Here is a 15972-nt window from a genome sequence, read left to right as displayed (position 1 = left end):
ATTGAGAACTAGGCGTTAATATTTTTGTTATCTCCCCTGAGTTATAGTCATCTTTTTCTTTGAGTACAGTGCTACCTTGGTTCACGGACTTAGTTCTTTTCACGATTCTGATTGTAAAATTCATTCCCTGATTCTGGTTGTAACCGAATTGCAAACACAGTATGTAGTTGTTTTGTGGTATTTACTGACTCTTCTGTCTCTGTGAAAACCTCAGAATGTTGTCTGTGTGGTAGTGCATGAGGCAGCTTGTCTCTCCTGTCCTCGCCTCTGTATTCTGCTCTGGCCCTTTTCTCTGTTTCAGGTTTAGCTGTGACAGGCCCTCACAGTATCATTGTGAGGCTTCTTCACCACATCTGTTCATGACACCAATGACCAAAGCTAAACATCCTGTCTCTGCCACAGAACGAGAGCTGGACCAGGGCAACCTCTTTGATGACCAAACCACTGTTAAAAATATTCTGTCTATGTTACAACTTCCAACAACTTCCTAATTTGAGATGACTTTATTCTACTCTTGTACCTTGTTGAAAATACAGCTCAGAATTCTAGTTTGAGAATTTTTTTGGTGGGTGTTTTGAAGGCACTGTTCCATTGTATTTGAGCTTCCAGAGTTGTTATGAGATGTCCAATGTTACTCTGTTTCCTGATCTTTTGTTCGGAACTTATTTCTCCTTGCTAGAAGCCATGAGGATTTCTTTATCCCCATTAGTTTGAAATTTTACAGTCAGGTGTGTGGGGCCAAAAAAGGCTTATCTTATGCTGATGAGATGCTGGTTTTTTTTTTTCAACCTGGAGAATCACCTCCTTCAGTTCTAGGAAATTTCTTTGATAATTTCTACACCTTCAATATTTCTGTCTGAAATTTTTTGTAGGTGTTGGACCTGTGGATTAATCTGTTAATTCTTTTCCTATTCTTCCCTTCTTAGTTCCTTTTTTCATTGTGGAGACAAAAACACCCAACACCCAAACTAAAAGGAGGAAAAGTTTATTTGACTCAGAGTTTATAGAGGTTTCAGTCCATAGTCAGAGTGGCATGGCAGAGGGGCAGCGCAGAGAGAAAAGGTGCAGGCAGGAGGCAGAGCAGTAGCAAAGTAGGGAAGCACCGAGCAAGCAGCAGTGGAACAGCAGAAGCTGCCTTTATGGTCTACCCAGGCTATAAGATCGGTAAGCCTACAGCTTGATGCCACCCACACCCAGAGTGTGGCATCTTTAATCCCAGATCACACACCCTAGACCCAGCCACTTCCGAAAAGCACCCCCTATGACTGCATGAGGCTTTGGGGGGGATATCTAGACACAAATCATAACAACTTCCTTTTTTCCCCTCTCATTTTCCCATCTCCCTTTCCCTCCCTTCTTCCTTTTCCCCCTCCTTCCTTCCCTTCCTCCCTTGTCCCCTACCACCCTCCTGCCTGCTTCTCTTGTCACTCCTTTTCCTCTTTCCTTTTCTTCAGCTTCCTTTTCTCTGTTTTAATTTTCTAGGAAAGTTTCTCAGCTTGTTTTTCAACAGTTATTTCAATAGTTGTTTTTCAATAGTTAAACATTAAAAATTTTTAGTCATCGCAGTTTAAATTTTTCAGAGTTCTTATTTTGTCACATTTTAAGTTGCCATACATGTTATTTCTTGTGAGAATTTCCAGTCTTACCTCTGAGGACCTCAGTTATATTTTTTGTTGTCACTTTTTCTCATAGCAATTCTGCTCTTTGTATTGCCTCTCTTCTTTGTATCAGTGATTATCTAGTATCTGTCTGTAATGTTGCTAATCACGTGTCTGTTGATCCTGCTTCCCATTCAGATTTAAGAGTAAAGCCCTAAGAAGCTGATGGAACATCAGCGTGTAGGGCTTGTGGAGTGGTGAGCGTAACTCTAAAGTGATCTTTCTTATAGGGATCGCTCACATAGGACACTTCTGTGGGGCCTTTACATGTCTTTTCAGAAGGATACTGTAGGTCAAGGGCCATCTGATATTTCTTATAAAGGATGAGACATGAAATATTTCAAGCCTTGCAGCCAAAGAGGCAAAATTGAGATAATGTAACAAGATAGAAAATGTTTCCACAAAATATGTTTTTTACAGAGCCAAGTGTGGTAGTGTACACTTATAATCCCCGCTCTTGGGTGGCTAAGGCAGGAGCATCACAGTGTGTTCGAGGCCAGCCTAGATTACATAGTGAGATACTATCTCAACAACAACAACAACAAAAAAACCAAAAATTTTTACAGAATGGGAAAAAATTTTGCCAGTTATTCCTTTAACAGAAAACTAATATCTAGAATATATAAATAACTCAAAAAGTTAGACCCTCCAAAATAAACAATCCATTCAAAAAATAGGCAATCGAAATGAACAGATATTTCTTAGAGGAAGTACAACTAGCCAATAAATATGTGAAAAAATATTCAACATCGCTGGCCAACCAAGAAATGGGGGTTAAAACAACACTAAGATTTCATCTTATGCCAGAAAGAATGGCAGTCATCAAGAAATCATAATGACAAATGCTGGTGTGGCTGCAGTAAAGAAGTAACTGTTCTACGTTGTTGGTGGGAATATAAACTAATTCAACTAGTATGGAAATTGTATGGAGATTTCTCAAAAAACTAAAAATAGGAATTCCATTTGACCCAGCTGTTCATTTTCTAGGTATCTTCCCAAAAGAGCTAAAGATGTCATATTACAGTGATACATGCATACCCATGTTTACACTAGCAGAACTTATAAATGCTAAATCCTGGAAACAGCACAAGTGTCCATCAACAAATGAATGGATAAAGAAAATGTGGTATCTACAGTGTGCATAATGAAATACTACTTGGCTATAAAGAGGGATAAATTTCAAGACATTTTTAGGAAAATAGATATACCTTGAAAACATAATGTTAAGTGAAACAAATCAGATATACATTTTAAGTACCATGTGATTTCTCTCATTTGAATAATCCAAAGTACAAGTAAAGAGTAAAGTAGAAAATTGATAAAAGGAAACAGGAAGGTCTTTTGCAAATAGAAGGGGGCCAAGAGATTAATGGTAGGGGAAGGAAGCGGGGGTGGGGACATAAAAGGATTTAAGGTGTGTATTGTGTACGTGCAGCAACTACCCACAATAAAATCATTACGTGTTGCGAATTCAAGTAAATAATAATAAGAGCAATAATGATGAAATAGGGAAAGAAGATCTAGAGACCGAAGAGATAGGTGGTGGGGAGGGGGAGGGGAATGAAAAGAATCAAGATATGTTAAGTACATGTTATCCACTCCCTAAGATTAATGAAAACATCTTGCACTGCAAACACATCCTAAAAAAAATAAAATAAACCAGAGGTACAATTTTTTATTGTGATATTCATAATTTTCTTAATGGACACTGAAACTTGAATTTCATGTCATTCCACATGTCCTAAAGTCTTATTGTCCTTTTTTTCTCCAACTATTTGAAAATGTGAACAGCATCATTCTTAGCTTGGGAGCCATATGCAGTCAGGCTACAGTGGACTGCAACTGGCCTGTTGCCATGGTTTGCAAACCCTGCTCCAGGGACCCAGCGAGTGGAGAGGAGGCTGGCTGGGGTGGAGCTTGTGCATCTGGCCATCCCGTGTGTACATTTGTGTTGAACCCATGTATTGGTAGTTCCAGTTCCCGGTCCCCAGTCCTGTATGCCTTGTTCGTACTTGGTACCTGCAGCTTCATAGGTTCTCTGTCATCAGTTTTCTTCAGATAGGCAGTGCCTCTAGATGGATAATGGATAGTCATCTTGACTATATGGGGTGGGCAGACGCGAGGGTCTAACTACCTTTTCTATATGTTTTCAGTCTACTGTTAATTATGGGCTTTTTACCCCAGTCCTCCCACTCTTGATGCCCATAGCCTCCAGTTCCAAGTCTTTCTGGGGTTCTGCCACCCAAATCAGCTTGCTTCTCATTGGTTCTCCTCTGCAGGAACACAGGCTTTACTTTGCCTCATCTGTCAAATTCTACTCCCTAACCTCCTTACATCTTTTATTGAAACCTGGAAAGATGGATTTGGATAGAATTGAGTATCTGGCAGGAGGTGGAGAAAGAGAGAATGGTCTTTATTCTGCCCTATGAGAACTTTTAACCTCATTTAAGCTTTTGTAAACCTTAAAAGAGCATAATTTTTAGATTTGGGTAGGGAGGCTGGGCTCTTCCAGTCCCGGATGGACTGTATTGTGATGCATTGCATTTGTAATACTTTCTGTTTCCTGACTGTGCTGTACTCTCCAGTTCCCTATTCTTTTTCATCTGCTGTTGTCATCCTGATCCTGGCGTCCATTAATAACTGACTGTTCTGAGTTTTTAACCTGCTAGTTGGTGGTTGTCCCACTCATTGTTCAGCCTGTTGTCCTGAATGTCACACAAGCAACTCAAGATATGAATAGCCAAAATAGTTACGGACTTGTGCTCCTCTTGCCCAGACTTGTGTCTCCTCAACCTTCACTTTCTTGGTAGGCATCATCATCGGTAAAAAGCTCCCTTGGAAACAAAAGCCAGGCCAAGGTCTCGCTTTGCTTACAGGCCGAGTGGCTTCCCACTGCTTTTGAAATGAATCAACTGTTTCACCAGGCCCACGTAGGCCTGCACGATGCAGCCTCTGCTTGCCTCTCCAGCCACAGCTTTTGCCTACTATTCTTCACATCCTCTTTTCTAGTCTTTTAACATTGTCAAGATATTTTTCTCCCACTCAGGGGCTTTTTACTTACTTGCTATTTTCTCTGTCTTCAAGGCTGTGCCCCCAGATTTCTCATCGGTGCTGGTTCTTTTTTTCCCCATTTTTCAGCTCTCTGTTCAGATTCCATAGTCTTTGAGATGCCTTTCCTGATCCCCTTGTGTGGAGCACTGATTTCTCTACTCTAGCCGTACTGTGTCCAAAGACAGTTTTTTCCTCCATGGTACTTTTAATTTGCTGTGATTCAGCTTGTTTATTTGACTAGGGTCTGTCTCCAGGATTGTATTAAGAAACTCGTGCACCGGGTTTACGGTTCTATTTTCATTGTCTAGCACCGAACCCCCACACACTAGGCACTTCAGTAAACAGTAGTTCAGTCTGTGAACACTCCTGTAAGCTGAGATCATGGAGTAGCTTCAGGAGGCCTCTCTGCCATTGTTTCTGGAGCCCTGTGAGTAATTCAGAACTTGTATTCAGCTCCTGCGCTATCCCTAGCCTTGAGTTCTTGCTTCAGGAACCCTGATTCAAGAGTGCAGAGTTACAGAGACGTGGAGGATGATGTTGACACAGAGGAGTTTCACTTTTTGCTATGTTAATTTTCTGTTTTAGTCTCTTAACAGGGATTCTCGTGAAGGTTTGCTCATATTGCTGGCTCTGGCCTTTGTCTTCCTGCATCCTAGAATGCTTGAGGAAAACACGAAGGCTTCTCTTGTCCCCGTCTTCTCTTAACTGTGCACAGGTTCCAATTTGATAGTTAACTCGTCCTCTAGTTAAGTATTCTCCCTATAACCAGGGCAGGGGTATCATTTAAACAGTCAAGGATCACACATGGCCTGTTCCTTGTGGTTTGTAGCCCTTTAACATTTTACCCAGCCTCTCTAGTCACCTAAATTCTCTTTTGCTAGTTTAATGTGGCATATGTTAAAGTTTTAGAATTTTCCCAAGTAAGTTTTGAAAGCTTAGCTGATTCCTCAAAGGCCCAAAATCACATGTCACACAAGATTTCCTGTGTGGCATTTCTTTGGGATGAACCCAAACCATGGTGTGTGTGCAAATGTGTGCGCACATGTTCGCACACAAAACACACACATATGCTTCCTTCTGTGTGTGTGTGTGTGTGTGTGTGTGTGTGTATTTTTTCTTCTACTGGATTTCCTGTATTTGTATGTTTCTATACTTAAAAAAGTATTAGGGCCCAGCAAAACTTTAATTTCGTACTGCCATTCCATACAAATAGCAAAGGGTAATATGGAGTTGCTGAACTGCAGAATTTCAGAAAGTTACTTTAGCTTTACATTTGAATTGCTTAATTTTCACTTTGAATCAGTTGCTAAGCAACCAGGAAGACAGGGCAAAATCAGCAAGGCTAATTTGGTTCTGTTACTAGTATGTTAGCATCTCTTATATTTACATAGACAGTTGGTTGTAAATACACTTCATCCAATGCAGTGCTTTGTTTGTCCAAGGGAAACAGTTGGTGTGGAAGCTATAACAAGGCTTTGGTTGGATTGACAGTGCTTAATTCACACTGTCACTTCAGTTGAATGTGAAGTTACCTGAAGTTTTGGCCCTGTGAGGTAGCCCATTTGTTTAAGTGAGGGGCCTGTTTGGTAGTAATATACACAATTGTGAAATGGTGCCCCTCACTGCGTGTCACAGCTCAACGTTGTAGATCTAGCCTGATTGTTCTGTACATCAACTTGAATCATTTTGGGAGGAATTAATACATTTAGCTATCAGTATATGAAACATATTAGAGGAAAAAAGTAGGTCATTTTGTCCTCTTTGTCTTATTACTGATGAAAGTTAAGATTGTTAACCCCATTTGTTCCATAAAGTAAGTATATGAAAAGTTAATGCTGGTGACAAGCATTTTGAATGCTTTTTTAAAAAATCATATAGCTGGGCATGGTAATTGAGCACCTGAAATCCCAGCCCTTGTGAAGCTGAGGCAGGAGGAGCGCCATGAGTTTGAGGCTAGCCAGGGCTGCCTGTTGAGTTTAAGGGCAGTGTCCACTATGTAGTGAGACTCTGTCTCAAAAAACCAAACTAAACCAAACTGAACAAAGTTATATGGTTAAGGAAATCATCTTGGCCCAGCCTAGATTCCTGTGTCAAGATAGGACATTTAATTCTGGCCAGTAGTTCCATGGTTGTGTAATTCTTCAGGAAATAAGTGGAGAGTTCACATGCATCAGGCAGCTAGAGAAACTGTCTCTTGCGGTGATGTCATTTAAGTTGCCACTGGTACAGCAAATGACCATGATCTGTGCCTTTTATAGGAGGCAGGGAGAGCAGCTTCATCTTTTAAGCTGGTTTCCTGTTTCACTCTTTGTTCTCTGAAAGACTTAGTTTCTTTCATATGCGATGAAAATTACTTTTAGTAGCTGGATCAGAGTCTTGAAAAAAATCAGTGTTCCTATATTTACCTTCTAATTGCCTGTGATTAGATAGAAATACTGAATTGATGAAAGAGATTACAGAAATGAAGAATGTACCTTTTGCTTCTATAATTAATTTTTTTTTTTTCTGAACAAAGTCAGGTACTTGTGAATGCAGTATGTGACAGTTAATTCATTGGTCCAGACTGAAAGAAAGAGTGATCTAAAGTAAAGACTAGTGTTTATGCATTTGAATGTCAACTTTAAATATTAGCTTGCTGGGAGAATTATTTCTGGTGTACGTGTGCAGTGCTGGAGATTGAACTGAGGGCCTTGTGCATACTAAGCATGTTGTCTTCCATTGAGCCACATCCTCAGTCCTCGAACTTTTTGGGTTTTTGGGTGGGCAGGGAAGGGATGAGACATTGCTCTACGCTTCAAATTGCTATCTTCCAGCGTTAGCTTCAGGGTAGCTAGGATTACAGGTGTGCACCACCACTCCTGGCTCCCCGAACATACTTACTTACTTTTTTTTTTTTTAAGGATGTACTGGGTATTGAACCCAGGCACACTGTACCACTGAGGTACATCCCCAGCCCTTTTTTTATTTGGAGACAGGGTCTCCCTAAGTTGTCCAGCCAAGACTGAAACTTGCGATCCTGCGGTTTCACCCTCCCTCAGCGCTGGCTCCATGGCACCCACCTCCTCTGAGCTTTTTTGATGGTTTATCCTCATCAAAAATGTTCGGTAAATATACCCCTAGCCACTGGACTGTGTTTCTATATATATATATTTAGAGTTATATACTTGTGTTTCTATATATATATATTTAGAGTTATATACTTGTATTGCTGTACTAATATATTGTATAAACTATAAACCAATCAGGACAGTTTCATAAAAAACATGAAGATTGAACAGTAATGTCATATATGTTAATAATAATCACCTCATACTATCATTAATACTTCAGTGTTTGTGTATGCTTTAGGGTAAGGCTCAGCATTAAAGCCAGTATTGTAAATTTTTGTGTGTTATTTTTAAATCTTATGATGACTTCGTTTCAGATCTGATTCAATCATCGTTATCCTTACCTTATAGTGCCTGACAAGAGAAGGGTCGGTTCTGCCCTTTATTTGCTTACTGGAACCGAACTACCACAATCTTTGATATTTCACTTTCTTTGCCGAAATCTTTGAAAGCTGTTTGGCCATGTTGCAGTGTTGATTATGTGCCGTAGACAGTGTGCAAAGCCACACGAGCCCAGGCACACTCACTGGAAGGCCGTCACGGCGCCCTGATAAGGAGCGGGTCGGGGACGCACTGTCTCAGTGCAAGCACAGGAATTTTCTTGCTATGCCCCAGAGGGGCATCTTGCACAACACTTGAGAGACTACTGCCCTAGGAGTACCTCCAAATAAGCCAGATTCAGGCTGTCTCATTACATTTTTAAAATTTCTGTGAGCTAAAGAGATGTGGGTTTGTGGAAAGAAATCCTGGTTTGTATTTTTGTACACAGTGAGGACTATTTGACCTTAAATATGTCTACCATGAAGTGAAGCAGAGCACTGTGGGAAAATATTAAAGGCACTGGATTGAACACTGAGTCTCCTCTCTGCCAGAACCTACCTGGGTGACAAAAGCCAGTTGACTCTCTGTAAGCTTCAGTTTCCTCATTGTAATGGCACATAGTGGCAGTGAGAATTAAACTAAAAAACAGAGGCTTATAAAAGGGTTCTGTACCATCCCTTATGTATAGTGCAATTTAAATACCTTATGTGAATGAAAGTGGAAATCATTTTCCCGTAGGTCGCATGTACGTGCATTCTCAGTGACAGTTTTTGTTTGTTTGCTTTCACTTCTAGACTGCCTCTTTAAGCTATGTCCTATGAACCGATACTCTGCCCAGAAGCAGTTCTGGAAAGCTGCTAAGCCGGGGGCCAACAGCACAACAGACGCAGTGCTACTCAACAAACTGCACGTACGTATGGTGGAGGGGCTGTTGGTGATGAGCGGCCAGGAGTGCTCGTGTGGGGGTGTTCTGAGAGTGGTGGACTGACTATGGGATTGGTTATGCAGCCCTCTAACTCCCGCTAGTGGCTTTCTTCCCTTCTTTCGTACAAGTGTAAGGGAGAGGACTCTTAAGGAGAGATGGGTCTTAGCCCTCTTGACATGCCCAGAAGTTTCTCTTTTCTCACCATTCCTTTTCAGAGGTGGCTTTGGGCAGGATAGTGGTATGAGCATTAGCTCTTGGAGATGACTGCCTAGAACTGAATCCTAGCTGTCCTGCTCGTTAGCTAGTAATCTCTTGCAAGTTGTATAGCTGTTTTCTAATGCTATAACCTACCTATCAAATGGGGACATTAGTAATATCCACCTCAAGAGCAAGTTGTGAGAGGTACATGATGGAAAAGGCCTGTATAGGCCCACGAACAGTGGCTACTGCATCATAAATGCTTAATAAGTTTTGTCTATTATCATTTTGTTTATCCTGTTATTTGACGTGTAAAATATATGCTTGTTCCACTGATGACATTGTGTGACCATTAGCAAGTTTCTGAGGCTCTCTGAGTCTGTTTCTCCAATTCAGTGACGACACTTCCTTTAGTGCCTGTACTTGGAGGTTGACCTATGTGGAACTTTTTTTATGATGTTTAGAAAGAGGACATGGTATATGTTCAGTGTAGGATTATTGAAATTGCTATCTAATTCCTACCCTCATCCTGCTTTGGTTTTTTTTTTTTTCCATGTCGCTTACAAACTTTCCAATCAGTTTTCTTTTTTGGCTGCCTCCCTTTCCTGCCTCAGCTAGAATGTAAGCTACAAGAGGGCTGAAGTGTGTGTCCAGTTTGCTTGTCGCTGTATTTCTGTTGCCTACAATGGAGTGTGGCAAGTACTAGGCACTCAGTTGGTTGACTAAGTAGACAGTGATGCCTCTTGGTGCTCAGTGGTGGCTGTTGAGGACCTAGAGTGTCCATGAGCACTGAGGAGCTCACGCAGTCACCCAGCTAAGCCTGCTGTGTTTTAGACTTACATGTGGCAGTGTCATAACCAGCTGCGTTTGGTAAAGTAGGGATCCTGTGAATGGAATCGTTTCATCATTCAGCATGTACTGTTGCAGATGAGGGTGCTTCAGGTACAAAGAGGATTAGGTTTGTAACCTCAGTGGCCCAATAGCCTGTGTAAGAATGCACAAGCAATCTCTCATTGCACCTAAAATGAATCCAGACTTTTAGCTTTTATCTCCAAGATCACACATGCCTTAACCCTACTTTTCCCTCTAAAGCTTTTGAACTGCACTCCAGCCAGAGGGGCTTGAGTTCATTTTGTTTCACTTTATTTTTTGAGTGTCTCCAGCTCACACCAGTCTCGTGAAGTTGGCATTCACCATTTTGCCTAAGTGGAACGTCCTACTGTTGGTCTTCCTAAGCTAGGACCTTTGCATCCATCACGTGTCAGGCTACCTGTCTTGTCAGCACGGTCTTCCCCCACCCACTCATCGAGGAGATATCTTGCTTATTTTCCTTCCATCACAGATCTGTTTATTTATTGCTCATCACCGATAGTATTCTGCAATTATGGTTAGTAATTTCTTTAATTATCTGTCACTTATTAGAAAGACAGCTCTGCAAGATCAGGGACATCATCTCCTGTTCACCAGGGTATCCACAGCTGCAGGAATAGTGTCAAGCACAGGGCGGGCATTTAAGAAGCATTTGCTGCTGAGCACTGTGCTAGGTGCTAATGATAGAATAGTGACAGATCTTAATCCCCTGAGCTTCCTAGCAATTCAGAACAAAGAGGTGATGATAGTGTCATAAGTGCTGTATGTGAGGACGGACAACCCAAGGCTGGGAGCTCAGAGAAAAGTGCCAGAATCTGTCTTTGCTGGGTAAGAGGAGGTGATACAGTGTTGAGGGAGGCTTCCCGGAGGAAGAGCAAGTGACATGGAAGCCTACCTGTAGGAGGCAGAGGAAGAAACAGAAAGTAACAGACAATGGGAGCAAAGACCTGGAGCTTAGACTTCAGAGACTTCAAGAATGGCATCATTATTACAATAATGACAATCTTAGTCACCACAAACCGGTCCTTCTTCCTAGCAAATATTATATATATGTAAGTTCATGCATAGGGGCAACTGCTTGAAAAGCCTCAAGAGGATCGGTGCTTGTACCTCTTTGTAAAAACCTCATGAAGGAGGTGTGAATATAGGACTAGTGGAACAACAAGCCTGCTGTCATTTTCCCAGATGGCCAGCAGCCCTGGAAAATGTTACAAAGGATGCAAACTGTACTCGTCCCTTCATTTACAGTCCTTGTGCTTTTGAAAAATGTGATAATAATGGCCCTAACAAAACCCTGCTTTCACTGATAATGCAGAATGGAGTGAGGAGCTAGATTCAGATAGTTAGAGGTGTCTTTTAACCTGTGTGAATGTCCAGTGAGCCATAAAATTGGATGCAGTGAGTGACAGTTCCTCATACTGAACTGAAACAGGCATCTCACAGGAAGTCCAGCAAGTCCAACATGGCTCCTCCTCGCTACTAAACGTCACCAGCCCCCTCCGCGTCTTCCACTTGTCAGCCAATCCATAACCTCCCTGAAATCTGTGGTCAGAACATGGACTTCTCACTGAATGGGTGGGGAGGTTGCTCAGTCCTGTGGGTCTCCCAGGAAGGAGCTGATCACTGCACATGCCTGGGGGTTATCTTGGTGGAAGGGTCCTGCCTTGCTTCTTTGGTATAAAAATTGTTCGTTCAATGAGATCTTACTAGTGCTTCCCAATTCTCCTACGCTTTTTTACATCAGGGTTGCAGATTCATATTGCTCTTAGCCAAGCAGGAAGCCCACAAGAATGAAGGGGTTTGGTAGACGTTGTTCCCAAGTGGAGTGTGCATGTGTGCCAGTCTGCAGGGGTACCTCTAGGCCCTGCCGTGACTGTGTGGGAGGGTGGGTAGAGTGCTACACCGCCATATTCTGCTATGTGAAGAGAAGATAAAAGTCCAGGAGACTGTGAGTATAACACTTGGCCTAGTGTGCACCAGGACCTGGGCTCCATTCCCAGCACTAAAAAAGAAAGAAAAATGTGTGCTTCTATGTGTGATATCTCAACTTTAAAAACATTTGCCAACTAATTCAATTAATTAGTTGATTTAAGGCTTAAAACATACTCAGGACCAGCCCCAAGTGGCCCACCCTCAAGCTGTGTTAGCCCCATTTGCAACCTGTGATCTATACTTACGTTTCGTTAGCAATTCCTTTTGATGCACCTTTGTGCAAATGAGTGGTGAAAAGCAGTGCAGTGGAAAAAAAATTCGATTCTAGCAGTGACCCAGTGCTTTAAAATCCTAATGAAAGAATGAAAATGAATCATGGCTTTCATGCTGTTGTTTATAGAAATGTAAAAGCAGACCAGTTCTTTTCCCTGATTTGAAATTACTGGCATGACCTTTGGGTCCTGAGTGCTGATTTGTGCCTGGCTCTGCGCAGGTTCTGTCTCCTGCTTAGTTGGAAGGTTAGCCTCTGTTGTCTGCAAGTCATCTGCATGTTTTAGTACAGTCATTAAAATGCTGTGTTTTGGACAGCCACCTGCCTTTGGGGGCTGATGGCCAGTCTACATTGGTTTTTTTGTTTTTATTTTTGTCAACTTCTGTGCAGCACCCTGGTCAAAGGTCAGCTTATTTTCAATTACTGCCATTTAAGGAATTCGTTGTCTAGACCACTTGACTTCCTTTTGACTGGGATAAGAATACAGCGCTTTGAAGGAGAATGACATCTAGTGGCTGGTTGCTGTGTACGTTCATGCTTTCTGCAGGGGCAACTGGGTTTTGACTGTTGGTCATGATTTTATGAAAGTTTCTTGGCAAAATGAGCTTTTATCACTTTCAAATCACATAATTTGTTGCAAAAGCCTTGATGACTGTTTCCTAACAGGAGTTTCCTGTTACCTTGAAGCAGGCACCTAACATTGTTTGGATTCTGAGAAATGATCGCTTGAATTGAGCCCTTGCTTTGACAAACTAGAAAGAACCAGAGAAGTGACAAGTCTTTATTGTCTTTTAAGGCATGGCTTGGGAGTTGGTTGTTTTTAGAAGCCTTAATTCAATACTGCATTATGTGCTTCCGAGCTTATTGACCTTAAATAAATAATCTTTCCCTACTGTTTCAGTGACTCTTCATAATAATTCAATAAAGGTTTCTCTATTTTTGAAATAAAATAACAGTTAACTGTAATGAATTGACCTTGATGTTGTTTAGGAAACACGATAATGTCAGTGATGAATAATAATGAAAGAAACCATAGCATAGAGTGATTTTTTTCTGAGAAATTAAAAACAATCCTCAGCCCATTATGTAAGAGACAGGAATAACAGGTATTTAAATTATCAGACCTTTTAAAGAATGAAAAGGTAACAGATATACAATAGCTTTTAAAAGCATCCAGGCTGCTTGCCAGAGCAAGAATGAGGCATTTTTCAAGAAACTGGAAACATGAATACTACAGGACAAGAATTCCCAAATATATATGACTAGGAAAAGGAGAAAGAAAATTTACTGATTTGATCCCTGAATCTTATTATTCAAAGAAAACCTTGGTTTTTATTTTGGCGCATGCCCTGCTCCCTTGGTGAGATTTTAAACCATAAATGGGAGCGTACTGTTTTCCCTTACTTTAGCCTGCCCCCCACCCCCGCACTGTTTTGAATAAATAGAAATCGATTCTCATTTTTAATGGCTACATAGTTACTCCATTGTATGGCAATATTGTAATTTTAGATACCCAGTCCTTATGAGGGGCTAGGAAGTGATATTTAGGATTCTGACAATATTTGCTAATTTGGAAAAAAAGTTTTGGCCTTGTGTGCATGCTGGGTTATCTAAGCAGGACAATCTCCTAAAAGTAGAATTGCTATGTCAAAGTTATGTCTTTGAAAAACTTTCTGATGGATACTGCTAGATGATCTTCCAGAAGAAGTATGCCAACTCCTGGCTACACTGAGGGCCCATTCTTACAATGCGCTTACAGGGTTTGACAAACTGTGAGCTCGCTTTTTTCAAGGTGGAAACAACCTTAGTCAGTGGGCCTAGGTATAGTGTGTACCTTGCTACTTTTTATCTGCCTTTGCCTAAAATTCATGACTGATCTTGTTTTGTCTAAAAAATGAGTTTGGTTTCATGAAGAGAGTTATCTATGGACAGATGTGTGAACTCAGATTAATGCATTTGACATTTGTGCATTTAGTAAGAGGTGAGTTGGAGGCATCTCTCCTTAAACAAAGAGAATTTATAAGAAAAGTGAATTCTTAGATTGGTCCATAAGCTAATGCATTTAATGTTTATTCAGTGGTGATGTGTAGGCTCAGACATCATTAAACTTGTTAACAGAGATATAAAAGTTTTAATTCTGAGCTTGTCAGAGAATTGTAACTGAGTGTTATACTTATCTTAGCCAAAAGGCAGAGAAGCGATTGTAGCTATATTGTAGATATTCAGGAATATCTTGAAGAGAAGTACTTACGTTTTATTCTCTACTTTCATACTTGTTTTCTGTGTATTTTACCTTTTATATGTCTTCAGACAGATGCTCTTATTTCTTTAGAGCTGCTGTTTTTAAGTTAGTCTTTAATGTGGAATAGTTAACTCTTTGATGACTAATTTGGTATGTCTTTGGTAGCTACACAATGGTCGTTAGGTTGCTGCTTGCACACCTATTCTAAGAATGGTTAGGACCTTAACATTTTACATTAGTGTATCTTTTTATCAGTATATGTTTGCAATAAAGACATTCACCATGGGGAATCAGTACGTGCGCAAACCACTTCTTCGTCCTTTTTAAAAAATACAGACTACTTCACAAATTTGGGTGTCCTTATGCAGGCCCATGCTAGTCTTGTCTGTATCATTTCAGTTATAGTACGTGAGCTGCTAAAGCAAGCACAGATTAGTGTGTCTCATACTGAGGCCTCTGGAAATTCTTAAGAGTGAAGGGAATGTCTGTGAGAATTTCCCTTCTTGAAGAGGGACGATTTAAATCATTTGGATCCAGAAATGCTGGTTAAGAATTCTGTAACAGCATAGTGTTAAATTATTTTTGGTTTTGGAAAAAAATGTTAGATTTTATTTTACTGAATTGATTGATGTTTTGTCCTACCTTTGACATTTTTCCCCCCTTAGGTTTCTAGTCAGTATTAGCTGAACACTGCTTAGCAGAGAGAACAAATAACTCTCTGTGGTCTATAAAGCTTCCTTCCAGATGGATCCAGTGTTTTGTTTGGAAAACTACAGAACCTGTGGGTACTGAAGAGATCTCTGGAGGGGTGAAGCACAGGCATGGAGAGCGGGCGAACAAGAGACGGGTAGGGAGCAGTAGCGGGCAGTCAAGGGAGTGGGTTTATGGAGCGTAACAGAAAATGAAGAAGCGTGCCGAGGGCAGGTGGCTACCAAGCGTTGCTGTGTTGTCTGCACTGGCATTATGTCTGGGTGTGTCTTGAAGCCAGTGCAGCTGGGTTCCTTGTGTAGCTATGGGTAGAAGCGTTGTACCTGATTCCAAAGGAGAGGGAAACCTGTGAACGGACCGCGTCCTCAAGAGCTGATACGGTGCAGTCAACCTATAGCTATCCAAACTAGTGTATGCAGATCGTTCGCCTCTTGTAATAGTTTTATTTAGGGTTGTGATTGCTTTTTGCAGTTTTCTTAAAGGATATGACTTTCTAGAAATATCTACCCTTCAGATAGAGCTGGAGTAGATACTGAATTTGAGGGAAACTGAAAGATTTTTGTCTCCGCTAATTTAGGCCATGCTTTGAAATCTTTATCTTTGGAACATTTCTTAGTTTTAGGAACTTGTTTTAATAATAATAGTTAATTTTTCTTGTTTTAGTCAGTGGGATGGGCATCTAGCTGCGT

General features: G+C 41.0%; 1 protein-coding gene across 7 annotated transcripts in view; it reads left to right on the top strand.

Annotated features, from left to right (window-relative positions):
- LOC102003352 (inositol 1,4,5-trisphosphate receptor type 1) overlaps positions 1-15972 on the top strand; it is a gene marked incomplete in the record, with an annotated part of 324788 nt that overhangs the window by 112519 nt on the left and 196297 nt on the right. For all 7 annotated transcript variants that reach the window (XM_013513715.1, XM_013513713.1, XM_013513710.1 and 4 more), the window contains 1 exon segment: positions 8932-9047. In XM_013513715.1, coding sequence (XP_013369169.1) covers positions 8932-9047 — 116 coding nt within the window.

This window comes from Chinchilla lanigera, unplaced genomic scaffold, assembly GCF_000276665.1.
Source record: "Chinchilla lanigera isolate Chin_1 unplaced genomic scaffold, ChiLan1.0 scaffold00020, whole genome shotgun sequence".
NCBI classification, from domain to species: domain Eukaryota; kingdom Metazoa; phylum Chordata; class Mammalia; order Rodentia; family Chinchillidae; genus Chinchilla; species Chinchilla lanigera.
This window is presented reverse-complemented; position numbering and strand designations above follow the sequence as displayed.